Raw genomic sequence first — 13,546 nt, 5'->3', positions numbered from 1 at the left:
TGGCACCACGTGCACTATTATTAACTTAATCCTTGTGTTTAAATCAACTCACTGGAAAAGAAAAATTAAACGAAGTGATTTGTTAAAGAAATTTAAACCGCTATGTTAAATGAGAAACCAGTATTGCTTGCCCTAAAAAAAAAAAAAAAAAAGTCAGAGGGAACAGTAAAAATAAACACTTAGAAACAAAATATTGTAATGAAAAGGAAGCTAACCACCACCGCTCTCCTCAGTTCTGGCTTTAAGAGCTGCTCGCTCTCTGTTAGGGAAGGCAGTTGGTAACGGATGGCCAAAAAAAAAATCTGCCAGTCCTCAGCAAAGGCTCCCTCCTTCAGGCATTTTTGAAAAATTTGAGAAAGAATGGAAAAACAGAAGTTCTCAGATGTGAGCCCACACTTTTGGAACCGTGTCCATGCTCCACGTAAAATCATCGCAGGTTTGCGAAACAGTAAAACCTTCTTCCCCGTACTCTGAGGTTCAGCCCCCTTGTGGAAATAGAGAGCTGACTTGACCTCTTCCTAAGTGCAATTAAAATATAACTTCTCCTCAATTCTGGGAGGCGCCTTGAAGACGTCTGCGATCAGGATGCAGCCTACAATCAAGCTGCCTTTTATGAGGTCGCTTTTTACTGGTGCTTAGTAGTATCTTTTTCGTGTTATCTGGGAGGCTGTTATGAGATTGATGACACATCTCATAATGAGGGGGGCTCAGAGTCAAGAAAATACGGTACACCTCAACCGGGCCAGTATAAATGAGCCTCCTGTTTGGACGCCAAGACAGCACAATAGCCTTCCATCTTCCCGGTTGTGTTCATCTGATAAAGACATTACAATGGCGAGATATTATGATCTATAACCCTCCTCTGGAACACTCACACATTCTTGGCCTTGAATGCTTGAGCAAAATGCTGCACGCTACGGAGCAGAGCGAGGTCCAGGGTCATTGCTTCTACCTTGGCTTTGTGCTGGAATGAGAGAAAATAAAAAGAAATGATAAATAACAGCAAGTTTAGTTCATGGTATCAAGTTACAGTCAATGTGTTATGGAACATGTCGGAATTCCCCTGTTTAATATTAGATGCCCAGAGAGAATATAAATCATCAGAATGAACAGAAGAACGGGGCTTTTTACTGCCAAGTTTAGGGAGGATGGGAGGCTGGGACTCTGCTAAAACTCCAGGCCAGGGGCTGTGCCGTTTGACTCAGCGCCCGAAACAGGATCCACAGGGTCCAGAGGCTCACGTATCTCCTCTGGAAGTGCCTCCTAAAAGAAACCATGATGACAGGGGTACACCAGGATGAGGCCCATCTCCTGCAAGAACACCAGAGGTCACGTGGGAATCTCAAAAGCTGCCGTCTGGGCTCTGAAATGACTCCACTAAGCCTGCCTCAAAAATGGAACACAAGGCGTGGACAGAGAGTACAAAGGCAGGCAAAACTCGGTAATACCAACAGAGCCTGACAGCTCTGCATCCCCCTGCTTTAGAAATGCAGGCGAGCCAGGTTTAGAGACCCTGTGAACTCTGTGGATGTGAGGCTCACGTAGGTGATGATAATGATGCTCCTGATGCCTAACCTCGGGTGACAGTGGGTGGGCATTTACAGGCATCATCTCATGTCACCCTCAGGACGACTGAAGGATACCTTTTATTTGGCCTATTGTACACTGTGGCATCTTATAAGAGATTGAATACAGAGCTAAGAAGTGTGGCTGGTGAGACCTCAAGTCAGTCTGACACTGAAGCCCAAACTCCCTCCTGGAGACACACCAGAAGCCCTACAGCAGTCACTGAAGCCACCCCATTCCACTGCATGGCCCCCAGCACAGTTCTGGAAAGACCATGCCTTTTAGACAGGCCCTGTGTTTACCAGGCCCTCCCGATTTTTAAGTCTGAGTGGACTCTGCTGTGTGGGCTGAAATGCTACCACTTCTTAGATCTCTCTCCTCAGAACAGATGGCCAGGCTACCTGCCTGTTCAGGTAAGTGGATTCTCATAAGATAAGCGGTGAACCTGGGAATCCTTGTCTAGACTGCGATGCTGAAGTAAGACGAGCGAGAATCACATGAGGCTCGGATGGGGATGCATACGGCTCGGCAGAGGACACCCTCCACCTGGACGCACACACAAGCTGTGCTGAGACGCTTACTCTGTCTGCAGCAGTTCACCTTGGCCATCAAAGTCCTGGACTGCAACCCAAGTCCCAGGCCTTGGACAGTGAACACCAGGCCGACGCAGCTGGAATACACACAGACTCTGGGCCATCTAACCTTTCTGAGCCTCAGTTTCCTCACTTGTAAATGATAAACGCTCATTATCTACTCACAGAGTAGTGAGGCTAAGTACAAAATGCCTAACAGCCTGCCTAGAAGACAGAAGGTGTTTCATCAATTTAACTGGAGGAGGGAAGATGCCCGTAGTGACAAGCTCTTTCCCCGAGGCCACTGTGTAATAAATGGTTGTTCAGGAGGGTGACAGGGCAGCAGGGTGGGTGAAACTGTGTTCATGACAAGTGAGGCTTCCCCCCGAAGACCTCGTCATACCAGATCACTGTTGGATCCTGGAGGATCCAGGTCCTGCCACTAACAGGGCCCAGTTTCAGCAAAGGCAGTAGAGAGGAATTCAGTGACCTCCCCAAACCCCAACAGTCTGGCAAAGGCAAGTTGGCCGAAGTGGATTTTAAATTCCTCAGGTAACAGCAGCAGCTGCACACACCTGCAGATTCTGGAAGAAGGAGAAGCATCTAACCTGATCCAGGAAAAGAGGAGAGTGCCAACACGTGGCTTTCATTAGAGCTTCCTGAAATCAGGGAACATGAGAGCTGGAGGGCTCATGGTAAGGCAAGGCCACGGCCCTCATCCCATATGAAGGTAAACTGCCGCCAGGAGAAGGGACTACACTTGAGTGAAGCCACACCCTGTACAGAGGGCTCGGGACTCCGGATGGGGAGCAAGCCACCCACCCCAGCCCCCCAGCTTTCTGTCTGCGTGATGGATGTTTATCTATGGCTCAATTCTTTGGAGTGGGACGTCTGTCAAAATGGCTAACTTCCCTTCCCCATAGATTCTTATGCCTCCTGAATGCTCAACTACTGGTTCTGATGTTCAGACGTGGCAACTCAAGTGCCCTTTCACCCTCATCCTGCTCCTCGGGCCCCAGCCGCCCCTGGAGCAGAGCACGACACTCGTCGCCAACACAGAATCTTATGGAGCTTTGAATGGATCACAAGAGGAAAACAGGATATTTCTCCTATTAACGGAGGGCTGGTAAAGATAGACATCGCTCCTCTCAGCTGAGTCCCTGATGGAAACCCCCAAGGAATGTGCTGGCTACATATTAGAAAAGAATGCATGTATATTCCTCCCCCATAAAACAGGGAGAACATTCCCAGATGGTGACCCCAAAGCAAAAATTCCAATGAAAGCGATGGTGTGGCCAAATGGGCTGATGTGTTCTTCTAATGTGCCGTTTGCACGTGGTAAGCTGTCTTTTGGTACTGCTCCCCGCCACCCCCCACCTCCCCCCTTGCTGGAAGATAAAGCACAGGGCTGCCACCACCAATAAGAACAAAATCAGAACATACGTATCCAGGGGGAACGAGGGGTCACAAGCCATCAAGTAGTTCAACAGACTAATCCACAGGCGGTGGGTTACTGGGCTCCTGGGGACAATGATTCAAGTCCACACCCAATTACTCAGGTAGTTCCCCCTGCCCTCGGTATCAGGTTTCCTGTTTCTGCTACAGACCCTGAGAAATGCAGAGGGGCTGCACGTGCAGTTTGGTTAAGCCCCGTAAAGGGAAAACACAGCTTCTAGGAAGGGGGTGCACAAATGTGCGGATATGTGTGTGTGTGTTGTGGGGGGGGGTTGCTCTTCCAGTCATCTAACAAACTTCACAACGTGGTAGAAATGTTCTTATTGTGGGACGTGCTCTAAATGAGAAGGCAGGGGCTGGCGGATTGCAAACAGAGAGCATTTCTGAGGGATAAACTGCTGATTGCTAGGTGAAAGCAAGAGGCCCCATCTGCCAATGTGAGCTTCCTGCTGAGTCTATGAATTTGGGACTGACCACAATCCGCTTTCTTGGTATAACTCATTTCTGCTGTTGTTGTTGTTAACTTTAATTTGGAAGGAATTATAGACTCTCAAGAAGTGGCAAACACAGTACCCGAAAATGCTCACATATCCATCTCCCAGCATCCCCCAGAGGGGACGACTAATCCAAGCAGCATATCATCAAAACCAGAAAATCGACATAGTCACAAAGTAATTCATTAGACTCCAGATGTTACTTGGATTTCACCAGTTCGAGGATGCACTCATTTTCTTTTATTTGAAATATCTATGCATATAATTCTATGACATTTTTATCACATGCAGAATTTCATAGAACTATCACCACATTCAAGATATAGAACTCTTCCATCACTACTAAAAAACCATTGAATTTTTCAAGTGAGATGTTAAATCAGCATACGCCAACCAGGACATAAAAAGTTCAGACCCTGTCTGGCCAGTCTCTGTGCTCTAGATTCCCAACACACATGCGCGCACGCACACACACACACTCCTATCTTAAAACACTTTTGTAGTTTGGAATGGCCAACAAGATACGACCCAGATCCCTTACTGTGTGGCTCACACAAGTGCCTCTGTGTCAATCAAGATTACCTTCAACAAGGAAGAAGCCCCCAGACCTCAATGTCACAAGAAAACCAAGGATTATGACTTGTTCATGCCTCATGTCCCTCCCAGGTCAGTGGGGCTACGGTCACTGTGACTGGCCAGGGGCCTAGGCAGGTGGAGTCCGCGGGTGTTTCCATCCTCTGTAACTTCACCAGCCTCTCCAGGGTGGGGAAGAGAACACGGCTGCACACTGAATGTCATGAGCTCCCACCCTGTGGTGACAGGTGTTGCTTCTCCTAACATTTTGTTGGCAGAGCACGTTCTGCTGCTATGCCTAGCTTCAAAAAGGTGCAGCCCTCCACACACCCAGCAAGAAGAGAAAATAGTAACAACCAACGCACAGTTCATGATTTTGCCCTCTCTACTCTCCAGGCTCATTTCAGGCCACTTCCTGCTTCATACTTTCACTAGTCATAGAAACATTTAGAAAAGACAGATGAATATGGACAAAAAAGTATCTACAATGCCACCACCCCAATATTAACTGTTAGCTTTCCCTACGTCTCTCCCCCTTTCCCTCCTCTCTACCCATCTACTCATCTATCCAGCTGGCCAGCCAGCCAACCAGCCCCCCACCTAGCTTTGGCTGACAGAGACAACTTCTTACTAAACTTTGAATCTTTAAATGCTATAAAATGCCTATCCAACCCTTCCCCAAATTTACACTCTTTTATTTAACCACACCAGTATACACAAGTTTATCATCTCAGGTAAAAGGGGAATGCAAACTTACCTTAAATTCTGTCTATAGATGCTGGTACTCATCATTTTAAAGCAAGAATGCACAGGTGGCAGCCCACACGTGAAGCATCAGGCAACGTCTAAGAAGCTGAGACGCCCAACTGCTCCCAGCCACCCCCAGGTTCACCCAAAAGACAGAGCGATGAAGCAACCCACATAGTTTTCTTCCATTTTCCTGGGAGTCAGGGGACACCAGGCGGTGGCACAGTCCACTGATACTCTCGCCAGAATGAGTCTTCTTGGGTTGTTCTTTATTAAGTTCCCAAAACCTGTCTACAAGTGCAGAATCAAGGGGGTTCTCGCTGTTACACAAGACTGCTCTCTCATACCGATAGCAAAGCAAAGCCAAGTCGCTCAGTCACGTCCAACTCTTTGTGACCCCATGGGCTGTGGCCCACCAGGCTCCTCCGTCCATGGGATTTTCCAGGCAAGAATACTAGAGTGGGTTGCCATTTCCTTCTCCAGGAGATCTTCCCAACCCAGGGATAGAACCCAGGTCTCCCACGTTGCAGGCAGACAATTTACACTCTGAGCCATCAGGGAAGCCCCTCATACCAATGTATGACTATAATTAGCCAAATACGACTAAGGCGTGACACTGCCTAAAACCAAAGGAACCATATGGGGATTGTGTGGAACTTAAAGAGAAGAGGGAAAATGCCGTCACCCACAGGGACAGCAGTCAGGCTGACCAGGAGGAGCCACAGTCCAGCCTGACAACAGCACTGGCTGTCTGACTTCAGGGAGCTGTGTGACTGCACTAGGCCTCAGCATTCATGCTGAAATGGGCGTTTTGCATTAAATGGTAAGGGTAAAGATTAGGCATGGTGCATACAAGGTACGAGGCACAGAAATAACAATTATCATCATTTGTAAAACCACTGTTAGAACATGACACTGATTCTTTGCTTTTCAACCATAAGGCATATATTATCAATTTCAGTCTTTCCTTATTTCACAAAATTTACTTAAGTAGGCTATAGTCCACAGGGTCGCCAAGTGCCGGACATGGCTGAGTGACAGAGCAGAGCACATGATATGCTTGGTATTTATTTTTCATTGAAGAGTCATAGGGAAAGTCTTTTGAAGTATCTATCATTCCCCCATTTCACAGACTAGAAAACAGAGGCACTGCCTAGACACTGATTTGCGTCTCGAACTGAGGCTCGACTGATTACAACACTCGTGTCTTCGCTGGATTATCACTACTGGTTCTAGCCCTGTTCTCATATTCTTCAATGCCATACACTGAAAAGCTATCAAGAAATTAATGTCCTCTATATATTCTTGTTTGTGTCTATTTTACATCATATTTATTTCATACACTTAGAATTTACAAGAGAAGCCTAGTAGTGAAGGAGAAAATGCAACCAAGACAATAATGTACATTCAGAGCTTATTGCTAATGGCACCCTGCAAATTCTCATCCAATGTACCTTAATTGCATTATGCTGATGCCTCTCGCCTTCCACTTTACATATGCTTGGTCCTGATTTTATGTTCTGAAACGTTAAATAGGAGTTGTCACATTTACAGCAGCGGGAGACACTGGCGATGAGCGTCATTGACATGACATTATTCACTGAACTGCAACAGAGACCTAACTACACTGGTTCCGTAATTTGTCAGTATCCTATATGGGACTTCACAATGCTCATTTCTCCAGTATTATGAAAGTGATGTCATTGTGGCTGTGGGTGTCAACCTCTTTGCTGGGAAAGGCAGGAGCAGATAGGGACTTGCGTCTCCTTTTGGCTCTTGTACGTCTCAGGAGAGCAACCCAAATCAGCATCGTGAGTGAGCTAGATGGGGAGTCTGCCCAACCTTGAACAAGCCTAAAGATAAAAAGGATGCCCTCATCGGAGACTGACCTGGTGGTCCAGTGGCCAACACTCCACACTCCCGATACAGGAGGCCTGTGTTTTCGATCCCAGGTCTGGGAACTAGATCCCACATGCACAACTTTGCATACTACAACTAACGGTCACACACATCACAACTAAAGGTTGCAACTAACGGCTGCAACGAAGATCGAAGACCCCGCATGCTTCAACTAAGACCCAGCACAGCCAAAATGTTAATAAATGAATATTTTTTTAACAAAAGGGTGTTCTGATAAGTGCTCTTTCTGAAACAGCATTTCTACCCAAGGAGAAGGCAGAGTTTAATAGTCTCTTTCTTGGCTCTCCACACCTATATCAATTTGTACACCTTTGTGCCTTTAACTAGGAAAATGCTCTTAAAGAAGAGTCCAATTTACAAAATAGGGAACCAAACCAAAAATGACCCTTAGCAAAAGCCTTGAGTTTTCCTTCGAGCCTTGAAGGAGAGGGGTTGACCTTGTCATTCCCGACCTTCAGATCAACCATCAAGCAGGAAACTTCACTCCTGAGCGTCCACAAATGCTCCCCTCACCCAAAGTCCGCCCTCCCTCCAAAATACAGTGATCAACATGCCTAATGAGAAAATCATGACAATCCTTGTTTCATTACACATAGGTCAACATTTCTGCCTTGGGTTGCTGGAACTCAATTTATAAAATAACTGTTTCCATATCTATAGGTGATTGCGAGGCTGATTCAAGGAGAAACTGCACCGGATAATGGCTTATTTAATTTGGTGTATGACTTATGCACCATGTAAAGTAAAACTATTAAAGATGCTTAGAAAGTAATTGGCAGTATTTTGCACTCCGGATAAAAAAAAAATGCTTATCTTGCCAGAAACTAACAAGAGAGGGAAAATTATTCAAAAATCTTCCAATTTCCCTCTCTGCTACGCATTCACTTTGCAGCTTAAAAACAGTTTAAGAGGATGGCAAATGGCACGGGAGTTTGGCAGCCAACATGATCGGGCATTTACGCCTGGCTATTGAAGAAAGAGCCTTTTTTCATAGTGAATTTTTCATCCTAATGTAAGTGATGATTTACGTTAACTATAGGTAAAGCATGGTTACATTTTCCTGAAGGATTGCAGGCAAGTAGAGAGTAGTACAATAAGTTGAAGCGTAAAAGCTTTCTCTGTCATAATATTTATTATAATGGCATATAAAATAGCTGAAATAAATAATAGATGACTAAAGGTAAATTCATATGATAAAGAATCCTTCAGAAGACACCATTACTTTTGACTGTTCGAGTTTTATACACAGTGGAAGCCTCTTTAATAAACAGGCCCTATGTCTTAGGTAAGTACTGGAAACATCCACGACGTGGTCTAAAGGCAACAGACTGGACAGCAGCTAATCTACTGCATAATTATATCCTCAATAGGAACAGGCTATATGTTTTGAATATTTTAATAGGTAGGTTCTTAATGAAATGTGTTAAGCATCTGAAGCCCCTTTTTTGCAGAAGTTGCTGATAAAATAAATCCGGTACCCCCCACCGCAAGATTCAGAAAGGTGTACAGACGAACGGAGAAAGCAGCATCTACACATATACACAGTACCACGTGTAAAATAGACAGCTGGTGACAAGTTGCTATTTAACACAGGAAGCCCAGCCTCGCACTCTGTGATGACCTAGAGGGGTGGGCTGGGGCGGGGGGGAGGGAGGATTAGGAGGGAGGGGACATATGCATAATTGGGGCTGAACTGCATTGCTGTATAGCGAAAACCAACACAACACTGTAAAGAAATTTTCCTCCAATTAAAGAACAATTTTTTTTTTTTTTTGAGTAGAAAAAAAGCCCACAGAGAGATGTGGGGTCTGTTGACTACCTGGTGACAGGTCAATGGCAGTTAATTTCATTGACTATAGAGAAAGAGAAACAAGATTTGTCTGCTCTGGTTGAAAGGCTTCTGAATTCCACATGGAGGACCCAAGAGGTGTGGGAGATGCTCAAACAGAGAGCAACGCTTTCATCACGACGCTGAGGATGGACAGAAACGCACACTGGCAGGATAGCACCTGCCCTGGGGGCTCTCAGCCACGGACACGCCGGCGCCAGGGGGCGCCCCGCGAGGTCTGGACACGCTGCTGGCGCCGCGGCTGGGCGGAGGGCTGCCCTGGCGTCTAGGGGCTAGAGCCCGGGCGCTGACAGACCCCCTGCAGCCAGGCCCAGACGGCGACGGGGCCGAGGCTGCGCCTGTCGGCCTGGGGAGAGGAACTGCGATTCACCCCAAGTGGGCTTCAGCGATTTAAATTTATCCTTATTTATAAAAATAAAAATGGCTCACTGAGCAAAGTACAAATAATACAGAAGTGGATAATGCATCAAGTGAAAGTATCTGGAATCCTGCTGCCCCAAGATAAACAGAGTGACAGTTTGGGGCAAACCCTTCCAGGATACATTTTCTACACATACAAAAACACTGGGCCACAGCATATTTCTACAAACATTGTAACATAGTTTATGTGTTATTCTATAATCTGGTTTTTCACAATTAACACATAATAGAACACACCTAAACAGAGCTCCACCCACATTCTTTTCAACCAATAGGTTTACCCAGAAGAGGAGTGTTCAAACATTTATTAAAAATTGATCTGGGGCTTCTCTGGTGGTCCAGTAGTTAAAGCTCTGAGCTTCCAATACAGAAGGATAGGTTTGATCCCTGGTCAGGGAACTAATACCTCATATATTGCACAGCACAACCAAAAAAACAAATTAAAAAAATTTTAATCCAATTAAAAATTTATAAAAAAAGAAAAAAAAAACTGATCCCCTTTGGATGTCTCAGTCCTCCACAGTCTTCACTATGCTTGTGAACTTTTTACTTAAATTCCCAAAGCTTGACCTTTTTTACCTGTAAAAATAGAAATAATAGAAGAATCCCTTCCTTGGGATTACTGTGGGAACTCACTAAGATAATATCCATGGGAAGCACCTTAAACACATATGCTCTAAGTGTTAACTAATGCTGTTGCTGTAATTAATATTACTTTATGTAGCTTCCAGGTTTTTGTTACTAAAAGCAATGTTGTAATACCTATTTTGCAATAAATAATTTTTTTTTTCTATAGGATAAGATCCTGGAAGTAGAATTGCCATGTAAAGCGACATCTGTATTTTAAATTTTGATACATTTTTCCTGGGTGTCCAAAAAGGTTAGAGAAACTTCTATTCCCAAGAACACTGCAAGAGAGTATGAAAGAATACCAAAACAACTGATAATTCACACTAATATTTATAGTCAATTAAAATGAAGTTTTATATCTCTGTCTCTGACTTCTGGTATACAGTGAGTGGCACAGAGTAGGTTTTCAAGACAGGGTTTAATTTAGAAAATGAATGAATGAATAATGCACCACCTGAACCTGGGACAAATTCCTCAGTACAGATAAAAGCAGGCTAGTGATGTTGGCAACAATGATTCCCCATAATCCGCGGGAAAGCCAGGCCTTTCTGCTGAAGCTTCAGGCCCACTGGCTGCCGGCCTGCCACTCAGAAGCTGGCCACGCTGCCTGATGACGAGTGTGAGCCCACTGTGCAGAGCATGCAGTAAACATGCAACAGTATCATCACACTTGGGGAGTGACCACAACCGTCACTTTCAATTTAAGGATGAATCCAAAGAGAGGAATCATTCTGAGGTTCTGCAGAAGCAGGGCAGCATATTCAACAGATGAACTAGAAAAGGTTAAAAAGACTACATGCTTCCAAGAAAGATGAAGTTTCCTGCTTAAGGTGGCATCTGTCTAAGTAGCCTCTAATAAGTTCCAACAAAAGCACCCAGAAAGGCAGAAAAGCTAAAAACTCAATACACAGCACACATACACGCATGTCACAGTCAAGGTGTCCCCAGATGCTGTGCATCTTCTACATTAGCTATGGGACCAAATAACTTACTCATAAAAATGAACTGGAGAAGGAATTGAAACAGCAATAACAAAGAAGATGTTCTTTTTTAGGGAGGGGAATTTAATTAAGTTATTAAATCACGTATGGCCTGGTTTTGCTGGTTAAAATGGTAAGACACAATAAACAGCTTTTTACTATGTAAGAGAAAATTTAAATCATGTATGTGAAAGTTTCAGGAAGAAAAATATCAAAAGGGAGGGAGGGAGGGAGGGAGAAAGGAAACAGAGGAAGGGAGGGGAGGGAAAGGATATGAGAGAGAGAAAGAGAGAGAGGAGGAGGAAGAAAACCAGTTTAGCTTCCAAACTAGCAGCAGCAGGAAAAAAAAGAGGCTTGAGGTTCACTGGATATTAAGAAACTGGATCGATGCAAAAATAAAATCCAAAAAAGAACTAAAATTATTAATAAAGGGAAACATCTGGTAGAGAAGACACAAAATGAAATTTAGAAATTAGTACAGATTCATACATAATCACAAGGAAAATTAACAGGACTTAAGTTCACATGTTAAAGGCAGAAGCCAACTAGAATTTAAGAATGACCTCTATGCTGTATAAAACAGATAGTGTGGACAGAGAAAACCAGCATCTCCCAGACCTGTTCTCCCTGGTCCATAATACTGGGCTATGTTGAGAAGAGACCTACCAGCTGGGAACTACATTTCCCAGCCTGCACTGCTGTGGGGCGGGGCCTCCAGGTTTCCACCAACAGCCTGTGAGTGGAATAATCTCCCCCTGCCCCACCCTGCAACCCCAGGCTACTCATCATGTGCACTGGGTTTCCCATATTCACTCTCCTTCCATCTGATTGATGCAGATGATAACGATTTCTAGTAAGGCCACTAGATGCAAGGAGCTCCCATACTTTATGCACTAAATAGACCATGTCCCTATCCAGTGGGGACACCCTATGTGGATCTGTCCTACTCTGCAAATCTCTTGGTACAGCTGTTGTCTCTCACAACTTCAAGTGCCAGTGTGGCTGACGCTCCCTGCTGCTTTCACCAGGAAGCAGCAGCAGCAGCACACTGTTGGCAAGCAGAAATGAAATTTGGGACATTACAGGGTTTAAAAAATCCAATATATTCTGGAGCCCAAACAGTATAAAATAAGCCTGAAAACGCCTCTGAGAGCCGATAGCCCATTACAATCCCAATTTCTGAATTAATTCAAAGAATTCAGCCCAGGAGCATCTATCGGATTAGTGATATAACTTTTCCACCCAAGTCCTTTATTCCAGATAGTGGTGTGGTTGCTAAGGAGTAGACAGAGAGAGAGACACAGAGGTAGAGAGACAGATGGAGAGATGCTCAGAAAAAGAGGCAGGCGTTCCTATCCCATGAGGTTTCCAGGCTTGTCTGACAGCTTCCCCAGGACTGCTACTGAAAGGGAAGTCCTAACAGGAGCCTAAAAAAGAGGGGTCTGTGAGGAGTGGCAGAATGAGGCCAACTCGAAGCGCAGATTCAAAGCAGTGACCAGGCGACCCTGTCCCCTCAGTGCCCAAAGCATGCCAGCTTGGGCATGGGCACGTGGCCATGTTCACATCTGACTCCGTGGTCTGCTCTCTTGTAGCCAAAAGGGACAAATGAATCACGTGGGGGTCACTCTGTTGAAAGGCAGCTAAGTTAGAGACTGCGTGTTTTCAGAAGAGCAGTGCAGACAGCATTAGAGTTGGGGGTGGGGGATACCACCTTGTAAGTGTCCATTAGAAGCCACTTCAGCATGCGCGCGTGTAAGGCGGCTCAGACTCGGCACACTCCTTCAGTATTTATAAACAGTGTCGCCCCTGCTCCCTCTGGTGCCACGACACAGATGTTCTCTTCAGGCAGAGCCTCTGTTGCAGACAGGGGATGGGGTGGCCAGAGCTTTCACTGGTGTGACGGGAGGACCTTGTCCATGTGGTCCCCTATTTCTCAAGGAAAGCAGACTTTAGAGGGTGCACTCCTTTTGGGGGGCACCAGGTCTGCAGTGCAAGCCCCAGAAGGATTCGGGGGTGTTCTGGCTGAGGATCATGTTTTCTAGTTCATCTAAGTGTCACCGCTCATCACACAACTAGGAGTTGTCAGACTTCCTGTCCTGAGTACACTTATGAAGTGCGGTCCAGGAGGCAAATGCTCACTGTTAGTTAAACTCTTCGGAGGGCTTACTCTCTGACAGGTACTATTCAGAGAAGGGAGGATTACGGACTCTGCTACATTTCGCCCTGTTGAGCCGTTACAAAGTACACCCAATTACCTGCACTTTATGAACAAAACAAAGGCTGAAAAAGCATCCAAAGAAAAAAAAATCTGCTTGAAAAGCCATATAATCAGCAGTTGGC

At 45.3% G+C, this 13,546-nt stretch overlaps 1 protein-coding gene across 6 annotated transcripts in view; it reads right to left on the bottom strand.

The window, feature by feature from the left end:
* The window catches only part of WWOX (WW domain containing oxidoreductase), an 883,821-nt gene that overhangs the window by 658,855 nt on the left and 211,420 nt on the right, over positions 1-13,546 (bottom strand). For all 6 annotated transcript variants that reach the window (XM_065925072.1, XM_065925068.1, XM_065925069.1 and 3 more), the window contains exon 6: positions 876-964. In XM_065925072.1, the coding sequence (XP_065781144.1) occupies positions 876-964 (89 nt within the window). The remainder of the gene's footprint in view (positions 1-875; positions 965-13,546) is intronic.

The sequence above is a fragment of the Muntiacus reevesi genome, chromosome 2 (genome assembly GCF_963930625.1).
Source record: "Muntiacus reevesi chromosome 2, mMunRee1.1, whole genome shotgun sequence".
NCBI lineage: Eukaryota > Metazoa > Chordata > Mammalia > Artiodactyla > Cervidae > Muntiacus > Muntiacus reevesi.
The sequence above is the reverse complement of the archived record's forward strand: the minus strand, read 5'-3'. Positions and strand labels throughout refer to the sequence as shown.